This window comes from Lontra canadensis, unplaced genomic scaffold (genome assembly GCF_010015895.1).
Source record: "Lontra canadensis isolate GAN:19392208 unplaced genomic scaffold, GSC_riverotter_1.0 scaffold17, whole genome shotgun sequence".
NCBI classification, from domain to species: Eukaryota; Metazoa; Chordata; class Mammalia; order Carnivora; family Mustelidae; genus Lontra; species Lontra canadensis.
The window spans coordinates 10,521,776-10,543,650 of record NW_022631011.1 but is presented as its reverse complement, the minus strand read 5'-3'; the positions used below and the strand labels follow the sequence as shown (position 1 = coordinate 10,543,650).

The 21,875-nt window shown below is 49.8% G+C and overlaps 1 protein-coding gene across 13 annotated transcripts in view; it reads left to right on the top strand.

The window, feature by feature from the left end:
• Positions 1-209: 209 nt before the first annotated feature.
• The window catches only part of FHOD3 (formin homology 2 domain containing 3), a 456,486-nt gene continuing 434,820 nt past the window's right edge, over positions 210-21,875 (top strand). For 9 of the 13 annotated variants that reach the window (XM_032859586.1, XM_032859585.1, XM_032859591.1 and 6 more), the window contains exon 1: positions 210-501. In XM_032859586.1, the coding sequence (XP_032715477.1) occupies positions 337-501 (165 nt within the window). In that variant the 5' untranslated portion in view covers positions 210-336. The remainder of the gene's footprint in view (positions 502-21,875) is intronic. The other 4 variants (XM_032859589.1, XM_032859587.1, XM_032859590.1 and 1 more) reach the window with 2 other exon arrangements.

The window sequence follows — 21,875 nt, the reverse complement described above, 5'->3', positions numbered from 1 at the left end:
GCGGGCTTGGCGCAGGGCGGCGGATGCCGCGCTAGCCGTTCTCGTTTTCCCTTTCCCCGCGGCAGGTCCCACGGCTCGGGGCAGTGGGGCCGGGCGCTGGGGGCCGAAGGAGGAGGGGAGGAGCCGGGGAAGGAGGGAACACAGGGGCCCGTGGGCCCCGCCCCCGCCCCGCCCCCGCGGCCGGAGCCCGGGCTGCAGCGGGGCGCGCCGGAGCCTGCGAGCCCGCGAGCCAGCGAGCGGCGGCCGCAGCCTCCCCTGCTCGCGTTGTGACCTCGGCTTCCCGGCCCGCGGCCCCGCCGATCCCGGCGCCCGCGCTCCCAGGGGCAGGGATGCATCATGGCCACGCTGGCTTGCCGGGTGCAGTTCTTGGACGACACGGACCCTTTCAACAGCACCAACTTCCCCGAGCCCAGCCGGCCGCCGCTGTTCACGTTTCGCGAAGACCTCGCGCTCGGCACCCAGCTGGCCGGGGTCCACAGGCTGCTGCGGGCGCCGCACAAGGTACGGCCGACCGGTCGGGGCTGGGTTTTCTAGACGCAACCCCTGCTGCGGAGCGCGCGGGGGTGGGGGCCCAGCGGGCAGGCTGCGGTAGGCGCGGCGCCCCCGGACAGGCGCCCAAGGGCAGACCTCCCCCCTCCCCACTGAGCAGAGGGGCCCCGGGCATCCGCCGGCAGGCGCGGGATCTCCCGGGCGTGAGAGGAGGACAGCCCGGCGCTCCCGCCCAGAGCGGGCGGGGCCGAGCAGGTGCCGCGCCGGCCAGAGGCGGGATGGAGAAGGTTTCCCGGCTCGGGGCCGTTAGCTCTGCGGGGTGGGCGGGGTGGAGCTGGAAGCCGGCGGTGGGCCCTGCCACCTGGGCCGACGCTGAGCTGGGCGCGGAAAGAACCGGGGCCCCGGGGACTCAGGTCTAAACCTCTCAGGCCTCTGGGGCTGCTGCGGGCGGCCGCGCGACCCTCGCGACAAAGCACGCTTCCCAGGGGACACCTCCTTCTCCCCCCGCGGGGCATCGCCGGGGACGCCCACTGCGCACTGAGATAGCGCTCCGAGTAGTCCCCTTTTCTCCGGAGAAGCAGGTGGCCTTGGGAACCTTAGAGGAGCAGTCGCTGTGGGAGGAGGGGCGGGGGCGCGGAGGGGCGGCGCGCGCACAAAGCCCGAGGCTCGCAGCCCGAAATGAGTGTCCCCTGGGAAGAATGGCTTCTCAGTCCACCCGATAGAGGCTTTTTTCTTCTTTTCTTCTTTCTTTTTTAACCCTTTGCAGGAGGACAGGCGTCTTGCAAAGTGTGTGTTGCAAAGAGCTGGGCATTGAAAGCTAACCATTTCGTTACCCAAGAAAACCCTTCCTCCTACTTAAACAGATTGCACCTTGAGAATTACCTCCCAGCACACTTTTTTAATTAGGGTTCATATCAAAGCTTGGAGATGATTTATTCTTTGAAGATCAACATTGATAAATATTTGGAAGAGATAACCCTTGATACCAAAAAGAACAAAATTGATTTTTCGAAATTCTTTAGATTTCTGTATGATGTTCACCTGCCTTGGAAGAGAGGGAGGTTGTGTGTGGAAACCGGTGAACTTTGGCAGTGCCGTTTTTCTCCCTCTATTCGTAGTGTTTCAGTGCTTTCCTTCCTTACTTAATTAGTTACCTGTTTTCAGGGGTGAGAAATGGGGCAGTTCTATCTCATTCTCTTCATGTTGGTGCAGAATGGACGTCACCGTTTGGAGGAATCTCTTTGGTCATAAAAGCAAGTTGGATTAGGAAATGGAGGGACAGAATGATGTATTGTGAATTCAGTTTATCAGAACCACTTTTGTGAATTATTTGGGTCTTCTTAATCAGTAGATTGAGTTAAAAGTTTTCAAAGGGCTTTTTTTGGCATCACGATATTCCATTCATTATGATCTCTGATTACAGTGATCTTTTGTTGAAACCACAGAAGGCTCATAATTGTGGTCCTATGACCTTGAAGTGGTTTTCTTGGATTTCAAACCCTATATACATAGGTTGACCTTTGAAGCTGGAGGCTGAAGTACATTTTTATGTTTCCTTGGAATAGCCCCAGAGTCTTGATCCAGTGTCCCTGGTCTGGTCTGGTAGGAGGAAATCCTGATGCTCCAGTGTTGCCTTTCTGCACCACCACCCCTTCCCACCCCCAGGAGCCACAGCACTGAAATTACACTGGCTCACAGAACTTTCTGAGGTGTCCTCTGCAGAATAAGCAGAGTCGAAAGGTATCCCATAGAACCCCTTGACTCCTTGTCTTGGCAGCCAGCCAGACTTACTCCAGCATCTTTTGCTCAAAGACCCCCTACAGTATATTCAGATGTTTGGCATTGTTTTCACATCTAGAGCTGAGTGATTGGCTGGTACTATTAGCCAGGGTTCTGTAAAACGGAAACTCAGGACATTTATGTGCCTAGGTACACATTCATGTTTTAAGATGCTTGTTAGTTTCTAGCAGGGAATTTTAAAGTCGGATGATCCCCTGTGAGAGAGAGCTCAAGAGTTTTGATCACTGGCATATCAGTATACACCCTATGTCACATCGCTAGGGATGTGAGCGCATGGTCTCACTGAATGCCACATGCCTCCGTGAAGGGGATGCTTTTACAATTACTATTTTGCAGATGGGGAAACTGAGGCCGAGAGCAATGAAGTAACCTAGTTTCTCTGCTGGGAGTCGAGAGCTGAGATTCAAGCCAGGCCTGAGTGTCTTGAGGCCCCCTCTTGGGGCTGCTCTGCTCCCTGGACCAGCCGTGTGGCTGTGGATAGAAGCAGCACCTCCTGGGGGCTCATCCCATTAACCTGGGGAGCTTGCCAAATCACTTTTGTGTGCCAGGTACTTTTTGGCCTGGGGCAGGTGAATGTTACAAGCATGAGTAAGAGCCCTGAGGCAGAATTTCTGGGCTGGTAGAGTTCACCTGAGTGGTAGAACAGATAGTTACCAACCCTGCTGTGAATTAGCTGATGGTGAGGGACGGGGCAGGCTGCCCACACCACAGGGAACACTTCTCCAAGGTTGGGCCTGGCCTTAGTAAGATGGGGAGTTCTTGGGGCAGGACCATCTCTGTGATGGACAGGAGGGAGAAGTGTGACCGTGGGACATGCAGACACCCTTGGTGTACCCAGCCGTCCAGCACAATCAACTCCCCGGGCTTAGTAAACTTTTGTTGCTTGAAGTAGATCACACAGACAGAAAAGTGTGCAGGGCACAGGTGAGCAGCTGGAGGCATGGTCACCGAGTGAACACACCTGCGTAAGCAGCATCTGGAAGGACCTGTGGCGGGTTCTCATTTGTATAGCCCCCCTCCTAGCATTCTCCTGTGCTGGGAATCTGTGAACTGGATAACCTCATAGGCCTTTCCCAGCCCAAACTGGAGTCTATGCATCTTTTCTTTTCTTTTTAAAGATTTTATTTATTTGAGAGACTGAATGAGAGAGAGAGAGAGAGAGAGCATGTGCACGGGAGGTGGGGAAGGGGTAGGAGCAGAGGGAGAAGGAGAAGCAGGCTCCCCGCTGAGCAGAGAGCTCTACTCAAGGCCGTATCCCAGGACTGAGATCATGACCTGAGCCAAAGGTAGATGCTTAACTAACTGGGACCCAGGTGCCCATGTGCATCTTTTCTCAACTTAATGATATATTAATTTAGATCATGTCTGCTAACTCCTTAAGAAGTTAGTTGTTTATTTAACTAGTATCATCTTGGACAAAATGTATATTATGCTTACTATGCTTTATCTTCATTTTTTTTCCCCAAGCTGCTAGTAGTTCCAGGGAAGATAATTAAGTTAATGATGAGTTTGATAACAAAAAGGTCAAAACAGATGCTGTATTTTCACTGGGGAGATGTTTGTTTTGGTGGTTATATGTTCTGTCTGGCCTAGGTAAGGCCTTTTGTTCTCAAATGTGTAAGTAGGTGTTTGTTTCTGGTTTAGTGTTTTAGAGAATTATAATTATAGGACTTCTAATTTGGAAAAATCTATACAGTAGAAATAGTAAGTCATAGGCCTTTCAAAATTTAAAGGTGTTTGGATTGATTGATAGAAAAGGCTAAGGATTCTTGTTTCCTTTTGATAGACAAAAGTCGAATTGGAGAATATTTTTACAAAAAAAGAGACAACTAGCCTACCTGTTAAAATGTCAATTAAGACAGTAATTTAGTTCAGGAGATGTTTCGGTGCCTTTTGTGGACTAGACAGAGTGGAGTGATAGTGTGACCATGTTCTAGGTACTTGCCTGAGACAAGGAGGTCCTAGACTTGCACCATCTCGCCATGTCCAGGGATCACCTAGGTACTGGTACTGTTGCATGTCATAGCAGAAGAGACCCAGAGCAGACGGAATTCCCCTGGTCACATGAATGGGAAATTCCAGAGGTGGCATTTGACACCAGTCTGAGCTCTTAATGACTCCGTTTTATGTGTTGGATGTCTTCCTTCCAGGCAGCCTGTCCATTTGCCAGAGTTCTTTTCCAACATGCTTTGGTGATTCCTGTGCACATTACAGTAGAAGTGGCATGGATTACTTGAGGTCATTTAGGTCAGCCTCTCACTAGGTGGGACTCTGATTTGTCTCCCCTGTTGCAGATAAATTCCTAGAGGGAGAAGACCTGGCTGTTCAGTTCTGCCACGTTTCTCTTGAAGCTAACTAGTGCTAAGATGGCGCGTGCTAAGTTGATTCATCGGTGTTAGTTATAGAACACAAATCCACTGGTATTATTGCCGTAGTGAATTTCCACCTTAATCCTCTTAAGGGACACATCTGTTTGCTACATTACATTCAGATTTTTAAAAGATGAGATCACTGGTAAAGTTGGCAAGTGTGTTGTGTCACAGAGCATCTTAGGACAAAACTGTTTGAAGAATGTTGTATGAACTGCTAAGAGCATCTCTGTGAGAGCCGAGTTGAATCTGATTCTACCTTAATTAGCTCAGTTGGTTGGAGCCGGGCTATTGAGATCAGGATCATGGGATTGAACTCTTTATGGGTCAGCTGGCTTTGCTTCATGCATGGCCACAGACAGCATCGGTAACCCAGCCAGACGTCCCGCAGGTGCTGTCAAGGCCCCCTGCAAGGATCTGGGTTGGAAGGGACTGGCAGAAATCTTTGGGGGGCAGGGGAAGGAGACGTGTAATGGGCGTGTGCTGGGCACTACATGGTAGGCCCCCATGCATAACTTCATTCATCCTCATAACAGCTCTAGCAGGTGGACAATAGTATCCCCAGGTAACTGATGGGGAAACTGAGGCACGGGGAGGCTAAGGAGGTTATCTGAGGCGACACTGCTTTTAAGTGAAGGAGCTGAGATTTAAGGTCAAGTCGTTGACTTCTTCTTCTTCTCCTTCTTCTTCTTCTTCTTCTTCTTTTTTACTCCAAAGCCTGTAGCCAACTGTGTCCCATTATTAGAAAGCCAGCAGAGCACATGCTTTCTGTGCTGGGGGAAGCGCAGGTGGGGGAGGGGCCGACTACGTTGCCTTCCCACTCCACAGCTGCCTGTCACAGGACTGTGACTTAAATGGTTGTGCTTGGGTAAGTTCTTCCAGCGAGGAAGCTCTGTGAGTCTGTGCCTTTTGTCCTCAGAGTCCAACCTGGGTCCCTCTGGAAAACAACAGGACTGCCTGCCTCCGCCCTCCCCCTGCGGACTCTGAAATGTTAGTTCTTAATGGTGGCAGATTTAAAACTGATTAACATGCTGAGGCTGCCGCTGAGCACCCCTCCCCCAGCCTTCTTTCTCCTCCAGGGTTTATTCCTCTGTGCAGAGGAAACTTTGAACATTCGGCAAACTTCTTTGCCCTCTTCCAGTCGCCGCTCCTGGCACCCTCCTGGTGATGCCCCTGGTGCCTGTGGCCCACTCTGGAATGTCCCCAGTGTAACCTGGCTTTCGAAGCAGGGACATTTTCAGAATCTTGGGTTTGTCAGCATCGTCTGTCTGCTCCTTTACAGAGACAAGCAGACTGCTTTTTGTTTTTGTTTTTGCCTTTTTGGCAATTTTATTGGGAAGTGTTTTTGGATCTTGTTCTGAAGTAAGTAAGAAAGAATGGGGAAAATTAAGTTACAATGAATTTTAAACCTCACCACAGGGGTGCAATCAGCAAAATCCAGATTGTGGGCAATTATAGTCTCTCCAAAAATTAAACTGCAAAGAAAAAAAAAAAAAAGAAGAAGGGAACCTTAGATTCAAAGAGATTTAAGAGATATATCAACAACCAATTGCAATGTATGGCTCTCATTGGATACTAATTCAAACAAATACACGGTTAAATAAATATTTGAAGTCATCGAGAAAACTTGAGTAATGACTATTTGATATTAAAATTTATTAAATTTAAATTAATAAAAATAATAAATTAATTTGATATTAAACATGTTAAACATATTAAATATGTTAAACATATTAAAGCATGATAACAATATTGTGGTTATATTTAAAGGCATGTTTGTATTTTTCAGAGATACATACTGAAATATTTACAGATGAAATTATAGGATGTCTGGAATTTGCTTCAAAATAATCCTGGATGAGGGAAAAGTAGGTGGGTGAGTTTACGGGGGAACAAGACAGACCATGAGTCCAAGTTGGATTATCGGTGTATGAGGAGGTCATTATACTATTTTCTATACTTTTGCAGATGTTGAACTTTTTTTTTTTTTTGAACTTTTTAAATAAAAGAGCTAAAAAATTAGGTTATGAGTTCCGGTGTTCCCTTTGGGATCCGAGTCCTTTCATTAAGTGTCACGGGTGTCCTGGGTGTGTTCTCTATGGCTGAGGCCAGTCGTCAGCAAATTTGCTGTTGTGCTTCCACTGGTATTTTTCTTCCCATCCTGATGGTTGCATTCTCCTTAGGATCTTTGAAAAACAAGTGTAGGACATCAGTCGTGTTATGTTTAGGATTTCTTTCTAGGCTCAGTCCATTCTTATGATGAAGCCAGCTCAGCAAACATCCATCTCACAGACTCTCGGTTTGGTACAGGAGGGGTTAAGGTGGAGAATTTATATGAGCAGTTTCAGTAGATGCCCCCCCAATTTTTATCACTAAGCTGAGATGTTGCTCAGGCTGTAATTAATGAATCTGGTATAAAGGTCCTCAGTTTCCCAGTGGCTGGTAGAGCCTGTGACTTGCTCTCATGACCACACTCAAGGTCTTGATTTCCTCTACCACCACCTTGAGTTTGCCTCAGGAGAACCGCCCAGAATGCAGCGCACAGCAGTGATGCTGTCATGTATTTGAAAATGTGAGTTGGTATATGTTGGCACTCTGACAGGAAGCTTTTGATTTCTATGGACAGGTCAAACCATTTATGGATGAGCTATTGGTGAGGGGAGAAGATAGATCATTTAAAAAAAAAATAGGGACGCCTGGGTGGCTCAGTTGGTTGGACGACTGCCTTCAGCTCAGGTCATGATCCCGGAGTCCTGGGATCGAGTCCCGCATCGGGCTCCCAGCTCCATGGGGAATCTGCTTCTCCCTCTGACCTTCTCCTCGCTCATGCTCTCTCTCACTGTCTCTCTTTCAAATGAATAAATAAAATCTTTAAAAAAAATAGATTACCATGCATGAGCAAAATTATATACCAGAAGTTGATCTATTTTTAGAGCCACATAGTAACAAATGGTATTACATTATGTCTTTTTACAACTCGGGAACATACTTCCTCTTCACCGCTTAGATTTGTAACAGAAATCAAAATTTTGACCTCTAAGGGGGAATATTTAGAACTTAATATCAGGAAAAAAGTCTCAAAATTGTGAACACATTGGGGAAATGGGAAAATGTTAAGTAGCTTGCAATTTAATATAACACAACGCTCTTAGATTTGGCCAAAGGGACACAGAAAAACGGATTTGTTGATTACCTCATCAAGTATTTTTAACATTCTCAGAAAGAAGAAAATGCAGAAGGAGACTTTCTTGTTATTGATTAGGCTCCTCTGGTTCTTCGGGCACTGGTATCGTGGCGCTGAATGGAATGCCAGGTCCCCACCAGAGTGCACAGGACACACCAAGGATTATTCTGAAGTTCTCAGAATGGAAGATGTAGCAGATGCAACTTCTGACTGGTTTTCTTCTTCTTCTTCTTCTTTTTTTTTTAAAGATTTTTTTAATTTATTTGACAGATCACAAGTAGGCAGAGAGGCAGGCAGAGAGAGAGAGGAGGAAGCAGGCTCCCCACTGAGCAGAGAGCCCGATGTGGGGCTCAATCCCAGGACCCTGGGATCATGACCTGAGCTGAAGACAGAGGCTCAACCCACTGAGCAACCCAGGTGCCCCCCAACTGGTCTTCTGATCGGATCCCAAGAGCGGCTTGCGGCTCATGGCCAATGAGTGGAAGGGCAGATGCTCCTGAGTGGCCAGACTTGGACATGGTTAGAGCAGGTGCAAGATGGAGCAGCGGGTCCTTGGGGGAGAGAATGAGGAGGAGGGTCCTTCTGGCTAAGTTGGCGTCACACACGGTACTCCAGCCATTTACTTTGCCTGTTCATACTGGCCAGAGTTTTGACTAAAGGAGTTTATAGCACTTACATTTTATACCACTTTAGTACTTGCTTTGTTTTCCCTATGATTTCACCTTCCCCAGTCCTCCCCGCATGATAATTATGAACCCAGAGTCAAAGGTGAGTCCCTCATGACTCATGAACACACGCGTGTGATGGTGTTGGGTCTGAGACAGTTGACTGCGACAACGCTTCCTTCTTCCCTTCCCCTACTGTAATTTAATTAAATGAAATTCAATATTGTTAAGTATGCTGCACCCCACAAACCTAGCTTTCAAGCCTTGTGAACAATTATGTGGGGACTTCTGTCTGGTTCTCTGATTTCACCAGGGAGGCTGTGTGCAGCCAAGGTGCAGGGGCGCGGGGCTCCCTGGGAGAGCAGCCGACTGAAGACAGAGGTTGATGATACCCCAGTCCCAGGAGAGTTGGGGGGCTTTGAGCCCAGTCTTCAGCGGTGCCACCCTGACCCACAGCCTCGGAGTAGGCATTGCTGGGCTGTCTGCTCCATTGTCCAGCTGTGTGTTCTCGTGCTAACGCCTCACTGGCTGGCTGACTGTGGTTCACAGTACATCTTGACATCTGGTGGGGTGGACATTCTCTTCTTGCCTTGCAACATAGACAGTAATAGGAAAAAGGTGAAAAAGGTGAAAGAGGGTCCCTTTAATGGAATTTAATGTGAAGGAAACCTTACCAAACAGGCCTGTGTGACCCATTAAAGAGGGAAGAGAGAGGGGCACCCGGGTGGCTCAGTTGGTTAAGCGTCTGTCTTCAGCTCAGGTCATGATCTCAGGGTCCTGGGAAGGAGCCCTGCCTTGGGCTCCATGCTCAGCGGGGAGTCTGCTTGTCCCTCCCACTGCTCACACTCTCAAGTAAATAAAACTTAAAAAAAAAAAAAAAGAGGAAAGAGAGAGTCAGAGAATGTTACTCTTCTGCTCTAAACCTTCCTCAGCCCCCTGTCCTTCAGGGTCAACTCCAAAGCCCTTGAGTAGGTGGCCCATTGGTTCATGAAGATTAGGTTGGTTGGCCAGTTTTATGGTCGGTTTGGTTTACTGATATAGCCCTAGAGCCTAAACAAGTGCCTGGCACAAAGTACATATCTAGTAAGTGGTTGTTGAATGAGCACATTACCATAACATTCAGAGCTGGAGGGAAGGAAGAGTGGTCTCATTCCAACTCTTACCATGCAGAAGGTCCTTCTGTAAAACCTCTGGCCTACGTGTTCTAGAATGAGAGGAGTAGTTTCTTCTCCCTTCATGGGCAGCCTTTCCCATTTTTGATCTCTTTTTGTTAGAATTTATTCTTTATTTGTGCCTGATTTTCACTTATAGAAGTGGGTTTTCATAGCTTCACAGATGGTGATGGAGATGGGTCTGGATAATTTTTTGGTTGACTCTGCCTAAGAGGGTGGAAATAGGATGGATAAGCCCAAAGGGCCGTCACTGCAGGGGTTGGTAAATGGAGTGAGCTGTGACCTGCAGATAGTGCCTAGAAGGGGATGATGGAAGGATCAGACTTGTCCCTTTCCCCTGTCATGGTGGAAGTAAAAAGCTCCTTTCCTGTCATGTTAATGCGGAGAAATATGGTCTGTGTTCCTCACCTGAGTCAATATTATCTGTATTGGTCTGTGTATGCTTGGTACCCTAAATTGTCTTCAGACTTGTGTTTCCACCTGGCTGTGAACTTAAACTGCATGTTTGGAATCCAGAGTGATGTTGCTGGGGAGAGGTTACCATTAGCAAAGCTGGATTCAAGGAGAACAAGACCAAGAGGCAAGGAGTCTACCCACGTGAAACTAACAGAGCATCTGTTCCCAGCACAGAAGGAGCACGTGGGTAAATTTGGAAACTGCAGAAAAGCACACTGAAAAAAATAAAAACCACTCTTCTCACCACCCAAAGAGACCCAACCACTCTTACCACTTTGTGTCTTATCAGGCTTTTAATAGCTAGGCATTTTAAATTGTAACATTATGAACATATTCCCAAGCCATTAATGCTCTCAGAGTATATCCTCTTTAATGACAGCATAGTGATCCATTCTGTGCCCATGCATTGCTCCCCTGCTCTGAGGGAAAGGGCTCGGTCTCTTTTGTGGTTATTTGTCCCGTGCTTGGTGCTTAATAAATACTCATTAACTGAATGCAGGAGTGAATGAGCCATTGGATGTTTAGGTAGTTGCCAATATAAAAACACAGATAAAGCTGTAATATACATGCTTACAGAAAGAAAATCCTTGTGCTTATGTCTGATTATTTTCTTAAGATGAATTCCTAGGGGTTCAGTTGCTGAGAAGAAAGGGGAAGAATTTATCTTGGGTGGCAGCAGTTGCCTCCATTTTAAAGAAGAAGGTTGGTTGACATGTTGGAGGGCTGGGGAAGAGCTAGGCCAAGTGGTAAAGCCCAGCTCCTGGATGACCTTGTCCAGATATGGCCGTTCGCGTCACGGCTGGGAGGAACATTAGAATTCTGGGACTACCATCCGGTGGGACTCAGAGAAGACTGTTGAACCCTTAGGAAATTATGTAAATGTATGTATCCCATTGCCTCTCCCTATTTTGAGGGACAAAATCATGACTATACTTTAAAAGTCAAAGCTAAATTTAGAACTGTTACATTGTATGCATACAAGTAACAGTACTGTGCTCCTAAGACAAAGATACATCCCATTAGGGGCTAATGCTTCTAGAAAACTGAGGAGCCTGTATACTGCAGGTGGGGTAGTCAGTGACTCCACCTCTTTCTAGAGACTTGGCAACACATACGAATTGTAAAAATAATTATTTTTGACCCAGGACCCCCCTTACAAGAATTATTTGAAGAGATAGATAAAAATACAGAAATACTATATGTATAAAGATATTCGAGGATTATATTAATAATGAAGAGCTAAAAAAACCCTCAATGTTACATGACAAGGGAGATATTAAATATATTATGTTTTATTATGGACAGATTATCAGGTAGCTTTTAAAATAACTCATCTCATGCAGGCTGTTATAACAAAATGCCATTTGGACTGGGGGGCTTAAACAGCAGACATTTATTTTCTCAATAGTTCTGGAGGCTGGAAGTCCAAGATCAAGGTGCCAGCAGATTTGGTTCTTTCTGGCTTGCAGATAGAGAACCACCTTCCTGCTGTGTTCTCACACGGCAGAGAGAGAAAGCTCTGGTGTCTCCCCCTCCTCTCTCACTTCCTTTCCCCTCTTCTCCCCCTCCCCTTTCCCCCCTTTTCCATTCCTTCCTTCACCCTTTTCCCCCCTTTTCCCCCTTTACCACCTTTCCCCCCTTCCCCTTCCCTTCCTTTTCCCTTTCCTTTCTCCCTCCTTCCCTCCCCTCTCCTTCCTTCCTTCCTTCTTTCTTTTGTGGTTTCATACCTTTAACTTCCTTTTCTTATAAGGGTACTAATCCCACCATGGGGCCCCACCCTCATCTAAACCTAATTACCTCCCAAAGGCTCTACCTCCTGATACCACACATTGGGAGTTAGGGCTTCAAAATATGCATTTGGGGGAGACATATTCAGTCCATAACAACCCACATGAATCATCAAATTGTACATATGGAAATGTAGCAGAGAAATGTCAAGAATGGAACGAGTAACTTCCTTCTCCCAGACTGGCTCCCATGGCTCTTCTTCATCTTACTCGTTACAAATGCCCCATGAGAACTGAGTCAGACTTGATTCCTCTGCTCGCACCCAGGCCCCTCCTCTCCATTCCTGAGTCTTCTTGGCTCTCCTTTGGACTTGGGCTCTGGAAAACAGCTCTCTGATCTGTCCGTACCCTCCCCCCCCCACCTCTGCCCCCGTTCCCTGTCTCCTCCTCCTTTGCTCTGGTGGCTGCCCACTATTTACCAGGGGAAGTCCCAGCCCTTCACAGGGACTCAGGGTTCTCTGTGACCTGGCCTCTCATCTGCCGCTCCCCCATGGTCCCTGACTGTCCTTCCCTTCCTGCCCTTCCCAAACCCTGTGCTAAAATGCTTGCTGTTCTCCTCATAGGCTGCCCTGGATGGTTGTTCAGGTTCTTGCCTCCACCTGGCCTGCCTTTTCAGCCCTCCAGCTGCCCCCAGACCCAGGCGGGCTGTGCTCCATGCGCTCCCTCACCCATGTCACCGTGTGTCCGTCTCCCCACCGGGCGTAACCCTTCCGGGGCAGGAAGTGCATTTAACTTACCTTCAGTTCAGGGTTCCTAGCACAGTGTCTGACACATAATAAGCCCTAATACATAATTTTTGAATATTTGAATGAATGTTCAGTGGAAAAGTACGGTATGTGTTTATATCATGATGATTACAAGAATTGAGTAGACTTCAATTTTCAAGATCCCTCCTCAGATCCCTGGTCTGAGAACCTGGTTTGCGTGTTACAACGTCCCCACAAACGGTGGGTGAGTGAGGGAGAACCAGTTCTTCCATGTCTCAAAACCTTGTTTTCTGGCCTTTTCCACACTGGGTCTGTGCTAGGATCTCAGAGAGGAAGCCCGGGGTCGGCAAAAGAAGGCCCACCGTCCCGTCAGGGGCATCTCCTGTTGGGGCTGAAGGGTGGGGATGAGGCTGGGTCTCCGCTGCATTGGGTGGTGAGGGCTCCTCCAAGGGGCCCGGTTTGAGGCCTGTCGTGCGAGATGGAGAAGCAGCACCGCCTCATGGGCCAGATGTCCCTGTTTGCTCAGTTCCCGGCCTTCCTCATGCCCTTGCTTACTGCTCCTGCCCAGGCTGAGCCGTGGGGAGGGCGAGGAGAATTGTGAGCATGTGTGAGGGCCAGGGTCGCCGAAGCCGGGGAGGCCGCTGCCGCTGTGGTTAGTGGGAAGCCCCCGGAGGAAGGTGGGTCTGGGAGACCGGAGTGCTGTCGGCAGAGTCCAGCCGCTTTTCTTTCCACACAGGAAGCTTCGGCCCTCTACCAGCCGCGGAGGTTGTGGATAGGTTTTATTTCAGGTGATGACACTCAGCTCACAGGGATATATTACCCGTTGGCCATATCAGATCATTGTTTCAGGCTGCAGGAGCGCTCTGGCTGGCTCCTGATCACAGCTCCCAGAAATCACCAGCCGCCTGGGTTCTGCAGGACCTGGTGCTACCTGAGGGGCTAGTGTCTGGGTGGCCAGTGCCTAGCTGTGGGAGAGGTTATCCAGACCTTCTGGGGGTCCTCCATTCAAGGTCCATAGGACCGGGTATTTGGGGGCAGGAAAGAAGAGCTCTGGCCTTCCTGTCCAGAACAATAATCAAGGATATGAGTAGTTTTTTGTTCCCAGAACTGGGTGCATTTTTGTGGACAGTGATTCATCACTGAATTTGCCTGTAATAGAACCGCGGCGTGTCTGTGCAGTTTACAAGTCATGGGGACATAGGTTTGCTGGCTGATCCTCACACAACCCCAGAAGGGGGTGAGATGGTTCATTTAGGCTCCATCTCTGAGTTAAGAGAACTAAAATCTGGTTGGCTTCTTGACTGATGCCCAGGAACAGCCCCTCAGTGGATGGCAGTGCTAGAACTGTGGTCCCACGTCTTCTGTCCTCCAGGCCCCCAACTCTCTGTCCAGTGGGGAATCTCAGCATCAGCCTCAGTCTGTCAGAGATAAGCATGGGGAACGGAGGTGGACACCCATGTGTGGAGTGCACACGAACAGGAGGAGATTCGGCTGAGTTCATAGACGTTCTATGTAACCGGTTGGTGATTATTTTTCTGAGAGCTGCCGAGCAGAGCTTGGTTAAGTGGGAAGCTTTCTTTCAGTCAAGCCCCTGATCTCAGGCCATGAAAGCCATCTCCTTTATGGTTATGATTGGTTGGGGAAATCAGTCATAGACACAACAAAGAATGAAGTAACAATGAACTGGCAGCATATGACTCACGTCTACATGTGACGTAGGCGGCCAGGGCTATGGAGATGTCAGAAGTGGGAAAAATCGACGTGGGCTCGCATTCCAGAAAGCCTCCTGGCGAGAGTGGGAAGGGTTGAGTAGATGAACGGAAAGGTGAGACGTGGATGGGACCAGGAGAGGGTGGGGGTCAGGTCTGGATGGCTCTGGGCAAGTGAGAACAGTCCCCGCTGTGGAGAGGGGGACCCACAAGGGTGGGCGGAGGGGCCAGGCTGGCACACTGGGCTGTTGTCAGTGAGCACAAAACCGTTTGAGAAGTTACTTCTGTTCCATGTAATGAAAACATAAGGGGAAAGGATGGAAAGAGGAGAGAAAAATGAAAATCCGAGAAGGGGAATGATTACAAAGAAAAGGGGAGAGAAAGAAACTGGTAAGAGAAGAAAGGAGAGTGATGGACAGGCAGTCCCTGAAAAGCCACCGATGAAGAATGTGTGGGAGGGGGAGGATGGCTGGGGACAAGCCACAGGATGGGCCTGGCCTGGGCCTGGAGGGCGGAGTCTCCCGCTGCCCACGCCCCTGGTCACTGCTATTCCCAGTGAGTGCAAGTCTTAGCCGAGGGCTGAGATGACCCTTTTCAGGGACTTTCCCTCCTTCCTCTCTTTCTCAAACGTTTATGTAGTGTCTTCTCAGCGTCAGACTCTGGGAGGGCCTGCACAGTAAAAAAATAAAAAACAAAGGAAACCAGGGGTCAGCAAAATCACAGTGGGTGACCACTCCGGCCCAGTCTGTGCCTTCCATAGTCCCTCTCTTATACCTTGGACAAATAGCCTCCTCCCTTACAGGGCTGTGTGGACAAAAACAAAAAAGGATCCCACCATCGCATTAGCAGCTCTAGCCCCAGCTGCCCTGGGGCGGGTACCTGTTTCCTGTCCCTTACCCCCCACCAAACCTGTGACTGCAAACTGCCTTGAAGCTGAGGCTTCCCTTGGGGATTGTTGCTTTAGCAAGGGGTGGTCTGAGGCTTTGGTCATCCAGAAAACCCTCCTCCCTGGCCACAGTCAGCCTTCACCGCCATGCGTCTTAGACCTTGTCCGGGCTCTGCTCTTTTACCTCCTTCTCCCTCCTGTTCCATTCTTGCTCCCACCCCACCACCACCATGAAACTGCCCTTGCTAAGGTGCTCGTCCTTAATGCAGGGGATGGTTTTCTGTCTTTATCTCATTTAACCTCTTGGTAGCGCTTGCTGGTTCTGGTCATCCCCTCGGAGGAGTGCTGCTGTTCTGAGTTCGATAGTGACAAATTCTCCTTCCCCTTTCTTCCTTCTCAGCCCTCAGTGTCCTCCTGCCCTTTGAGTGTTGGCCTTTTTCAGGGCTTTGTCCCAAGACCATGCCTTCTCCTCACAGAAGACCTTGTTTTCTGGGTGGCTCCCAGAGCTTTCTGACAACCCCCTCATTCTTTTTTCTAGCCCAGCATTCTCTCTGGTCCTGAGGGCAACGATCCAATGGCCTGTGGATGGCTTCCCTTAGAGGTCCCACGGGTGCTGAACGTGCACGGGGTCGAGATCGGATCTTCTTATCTTCCCACAGACCCGCAGTGCCTCTGTGAGGAACAGACCCTATGTGGCGAGCTGCCCAGACCAACAGCCTCTCCCTGGCTCTGGCCGCCATCTCTCAGCCCTCCCATGCGGGTGATTCTATTGGCTCTTGGCACTTCTTGCCCCATTCCATAGATAGTCCCTGGCATATGGAAAGTGCCCAGCAAATGGTGAAATGAAGGAAAAGCAAGCAAGATAATGTGTGAGAAAGTGTCTGTCACGTGGCAGTTGTTCAAAAAGTGTCCTTTATTAGTTACCCACAGCTGCGAACAAATCCCTCTGAAGCATAGTTGCTTAACATGTTCGCTTTCTCTCTCCCAGTTTCCTCAGACCAGGAATTTGGGAGATCGTGCCGGGTCGTTCTGGCTTGGGGTCTGTCATGAGGGTGCAGCCAGACCACGGCTTCTTCGGTTCCTGGGCTGGACAGATGCAGGGAGCTGGGCGCTCCTGGGGCGGCTCTCGTTATCTCTCTGGTCTTGTTCTCTCTCTGGTCTCTCCACGGGTCTCTCGTGTCTTGGCTTTCAGGTAGTGGACTTCTTCCATGGCTGCTCAGGGCTCTAGACGGAGCCCAGGGGGGTGCTATCTCCCTTTTTCTGTCCCTCTCATTGGTCCTCTATGGGTTTGAACAAGTCAGCAAGCCTGGCCAGCGTTCAAGACACCAGTGTCCCATGGTGCGAGGTGTCAAAGATTTATGAACTTCTTAAAAAGACGTTTATACACATTTATACATTTATAAATCGCCTTGATTTTTTGTGGGCAATCCTAGAAGTTTGGACACAGGTAGAAGTTCTTGTAACTACTAGAGGATACGGAAGCGCTCCAGCAACTTGAAGAATTCCCTAAGGCTATCCATTCGTCATCAGACTTTCCCCTCAGCCCTGACTCCTGGTAACCACAGGTCTGTTCTCTCTCCCTATAGTTTTTTGTTTTCTGGAAGGTAATATGAAGAATCATTTAGCATGCAGCCTTCAGAGACTGGCTTCTTTCACTCTTCATAATGCCCTTGAGACCCATCTAAGTTGTGTGTTTCGACAGTTCATGCCTTGCTAATGCTGAGTGGCATTCCACTGTGTGGATGTACCAGTTTGGTCATTCATTCAGTCCTCGAAGGGCACTTGTGTTATTTCCAGTGTTTGATGATTACAAATAAGGCTGCTATAAGCATTTGATCTGGAGGCTCATGGCATAGTCTGTATGTCCTACTGCCTTTTCTGCTGTAAACGTTTGTGTAGAGATATTGTGTGAACATACATATTCAGTTTTCTAGGATAAATACCTAGAAGTGGGATTGATTTTTTGGCAGAGAATGACCTGGCACTCTCCTTGGCAGGCGTGTCAGGGGTTTTGTACTTATTAGGCAAATTACCCTTTGTCAGAAGAATTTGTTATTCGAGTCTTTGAACTTCAGAGTAGAAGAACCTTTCCAAACCGTGCCCAGAGAAAGGACCATTCATGTAAAAATCATTGTCAGTAGGTATCTTACAATTCCTTATTCTTCCATCGTCAGAGGCCCTGCTGGGGATGAACGTGAGGTGAAGCCCCGAGGTCCTGCTGTAGCCTTGTCACCCTGAGCTGTGATGTCACCCGCCACTCACTCTGTACCCTCCATTCCATGACTTTACAAGGGGACAGTGCCTGTGACAGAACTATGTGGGGACCATTTTTCAAACCCCATGGGGCACAGATCATCAGAAATTCTCTCAGCTGGCAAAATACCATAAATCAGTGAAGCAGTAGCCAGCCTTGGACCATCCAAGGTCTCAGAGTATGAAAAATGCACTTTGATCATCACAGAGATGAAGTGAGCCGTGGCGGGTAGGTGGCTGGACGGCTGTGGCTTTCTTCCTCTGGCGAGTCAGAGAAGAGACCCACCTAAAGTGAAGGGGTGGTGGTGGGATCAGTGGGGAGAGGCTAAACCCTTAAGAAGTCCAGAGGCTAGAGTGTTAACGATTTGTTTGTTTGTTTTTTAAAGATTTTATTTATTTATTTGACAGACAGCCATCACAAGTAGTCAGAGAGGCAGGCAGAGAGAGAGGAGGAAGCAGGCCCCCTGCTGAGCAGAGAGCCCGCGGGGGGGAGGGGGAGCCTCGATCCTAGGACCCTGAGATCATGACCTGAGCCGAAGGCAGAGGCTTTAAACCACTGAGCCACCCAGGTGTCCCCTGTTTTCTTTTTTAAAGATTTATTTATTTGAGAGAGAGAGAATGTGTGTGCAGGCATGAGTGGGGGGAGGCGCAGAGGGAGTCATTCCTCAAGCAGACTCCCCACTGAGTATGGAGCCCAATGCCAGACTTGATCTCACAACCCACGAGATCATGACCTGAGCTGAAACCGAGATTTGGACGCTTAGCGGACTGGGCCACCCAGATGCCCAAAGATCTGGTTTTAATGAGTTTTCACCTTCTCTTTACTAAGGGAGCTCAGGGTCCGGAAGGTTGCGAAGACCTCAAGGTGGCCCTCAGTGGAGAACCCCCCTTCATCAGGCTTCTTGAACATTCCATGTGTCCTTGACTAAATGAAGCTCCCAGCCTGGAGACCTGCCTGGAATGCACAAGTAGGGCCCTCCTTTTAGCTCCCTCTCTATTCTGTGAGGTTATTGGGGATACTTAGTTTCCTTAGGATATCTTAGTACATAAATCAGGTAGACGCCTAAATAGAGGGAGTTCAGTGTGATTCTCTAAGAATCTGTAACAACTGAGGACGTCGGTGCTCCTCTAGAAATAAACAAGGGAGTGAAAGGTGAAATCAGGCCTGATGCTCACAGAAGACTTTCAGTCGCCCTACATCCATTTGAATTTTTGCTCTCTGTCGGGTTCCCTGCATTGCACTTGGAAATTGAAGAAGAAAAAAGCCTGGGCCTTGTTGCCAAGCATTTATAGGCCGCAACTGTGACAGGCTGGCCTGATAGCCTCACCATAGGTATCGCTTTATTTCTATGAAAAATGCATTCAGAGTTGCAGACACCAAGTCATAGTGAGCTTTTGAATGTCACCCATGGGTAGGCTGGGGGCTGTGCTTACATAGGTAATCGTGATTGGCCTATATTCAGTTTCATCAATCCTTTTGGTTTCTATCAAGATGTTTAGGACAATGTCCCTTGGTTGCCTCCCCGAGAAGTCAGTCTCGTCCTGTCTCTCTCTCTCTTTCTCTCTCTCGGTTTCCTGGTCTCTGCCCATGTCCTTGGGCATTCAAGAGCTCTCGTTTCCAGATTCTGCCTCCAATGACTGAAGCCTTCTCCCTCTGATACGTCCAACTGACGCTGAGCCTCTTGGTTCTCTCATTTTGTCCAGAATTCAGAAGCTTCCACCAGGCTCCCCTTTTAGAAGAAATTTGGGGGGGTCCTCTGAGGGGATGTGGGCTTAACCTCTTGTGTATCCTGAGATTTTGAGTTTTGTTTCTAACGTTTGTGTTTGGGAACGGTGCTTGGGTTAAGGCCGGGCCTGATGTCAGCGGGCAGGGAGGATTTAATGAAAGCCCAGAACCTGTCTGTGCTGACATATATGCCTCATTAGCTCCTGCTCCGTGCCCGGCCTGCCTGGAGGCCCCTCTGATCTGCGATGTCCCAGCGAACACCAGCGGTGCTCAGCCCTACTCCCTACTCCTCTCGTCACCCTGACTTTGGGAAACATGGATTTGGCTTCCTGATTTGGTGTGTGCCTCCTGTCTTGTCCTTGGTGAGCTGTCCCCCAGTGCCATGACTTGCCAGGCCCCGAAGTGGCAGCTCTCTCCATGCAGTGCCTGGTCACGCTCCCCCTCCCAACCCCTTTGCCACGGGAAAGACAAGGGCTAATCCTAGGCTGAGGAGCGGGAAGGGAGAGGAGGGGCCCTCACCGGCCAAGGGTTCTTTGTGTCTCAGGGCTCTGGTGTCTGTAAGCCTCTTTTCTTCCCCTGCACTCTGGGAGAGCCATTGCTTTCATTTCCCAGAAGTTCCCTGGCCTGCCTGGTCCCTGAAACAGAACATGCGATACCACTAAATTAGTGAATGCAGTTCTGCAAGGTCTAATCAGGTTAAAATTCATTATTCTGGGCTGTGCTGGTCTGGTGACGAGTGCTTGCCGAAGCGGGAGGGATCTGTGACGGGTCAAGCACAGGTCTGGCCCACTGCAGTCCCGGGCGCGGGCTCCCCTTCTCCCTTCTCGTGTGGGAGAGAGCAGGCCCCCCTCGCGAGGGCTCGTCCACACTTCAGCACTTCACCCCAGCGTGGCGTTGCTCTCATTCTCCTGCACGGGTCACCGGGGCTGAAAACCCGTCTGACGGGGAGAGGGTCAGCTCTCTGGGTTTACAGAGCTGTCTGCATATCTTACAGTGCATTTTGTCCTAATGGTCAGTCATTGTTGATTGAATGGCCTTGGATGTCATTAGTGTTTCCAACTGGTTTATCTAAGGTCAGAGTAATCGAGGGATTGGGGACGGACCTGATGTGGCCAACCGCGCTAACCTCCCCTCCCCCACCTTGACACCCCATCATTCTGCAGCATGGCTCCCTGTAGGGGATCTTTAGGGGAGGCTCCTGGGAATCCTTCTGGGCCAAGAACTGGCAGTGAGTTGAGAAGCGGTGTGGTGCCCTCACGGCATGTTGCTCACGACTGTGGTCATCTGCTATGGCAGCCCCGCTTTTACTGAGTGCTGCTGCGTGCCAGGCTCCATTTCAAGCGCCGTAGAAACAATAGCGCGCAGAACAGGCAGACATCCTGACCTTCTTGGAGCGTCTGTTCTAGTGCAAAGAATGGCAGAGAGGGAGGTAGGAAAACAAAGTAGCAGAGGCATCGTGTGCTCAGTGATCTACGCCGGGCTCTTTTGGCCTCCGTCTTCATCTGCAGAATGAGAAAGCTGGACTGGACCCCCGAGGTCCCTGCCTCCAGCTCCTCTCTAGATTCTCCGATCCGTTTTTTGCACATACGGAGAGCCGGCGGTCTTTCTTACCTGCAGAGACGTGTTGGGAGAACACAGACTTGTTTCCAGCTGTGGGGTTTGACGTGGCCGCTCCCTTGGGCACCAGTGGGCAGGCGTCTCCAGGTGTCCAGTGGGAGGTGGTACGAGTCCATGCTCTCTACACATAGCATGTGGCCCGAGCCCGTCCCCGCTCCTGGGGGTGTCCCAAAGCCCAGTGCTCCCACGTGTGGCCTGTTGGAGGGCAGGTGGGTACCCTTAGCCATGGGGGCTCCCCGCTGTGGGTGTGTGCAAGGGGAGAAGGGGGGTCCTGGACCTGCTCAGGCCACTGCTTCTGGATAATGGGGCTGTGGGCTACTGTCCTTGTCTTTCCGCTCCCGGCTGGGGCTCTCTGAGAATGGGGCTGCTGCCAGCCTTCGTTAATACCATCACACTTCCGGAATCTACAGAGCTGTTGCTTCCCCTCCCCACCTTAAGTCAAACAGCGGCCACCAGTCCCTGGGCCAGGTGCAGGGGACACGCGGGTGAGGAAGTAGCAAACAGCCCTCCCGGGGCCTGACGGCCCAGTGCCTGGAGCAGAGCTTGGACTGTCTGCCCATCCCACAACCTGCCTGACCATCGAGTGGCACGTGGCGGGTGTGCCAGGAGGGCAGCTTGTCACCCACAGGGCAGGGGAGTGGGCTTTCCGTTTCCTGTGTCCGTGAGCCATGAGGGAGGGTACAGGGCCATGGGTGACACTGTGGGCTCTAAGAGGCTCCCTCGGGTGGGAGTGCCAGAGCAACAGCGAAGCCTTGCCATCCACGTGCCCACATGCATTGGCAGAGCCTCCCGCCTCTGGGACGCTGTCTCTTGGTGGTGTTTGAATGTGAGGGGCACCTGCATGGCTCAGTGGGTTAAGTGTTCAACTCTGGATTTCAGCTCAGGTCATGATCTCAGTGTTGTGAGATCAAGCCCCGTTTGGTGCTCTGTGCTGGGCATGGAGGCCACTTGGAATTTTCTCCCTCTCCCTCTGCCCACCCACCAAATAACAATAACAACCTAAAGAATGTGTCTTTGCCAACTTTCTGGATGTGAGTTTTTGGTGGTTGGTAAAA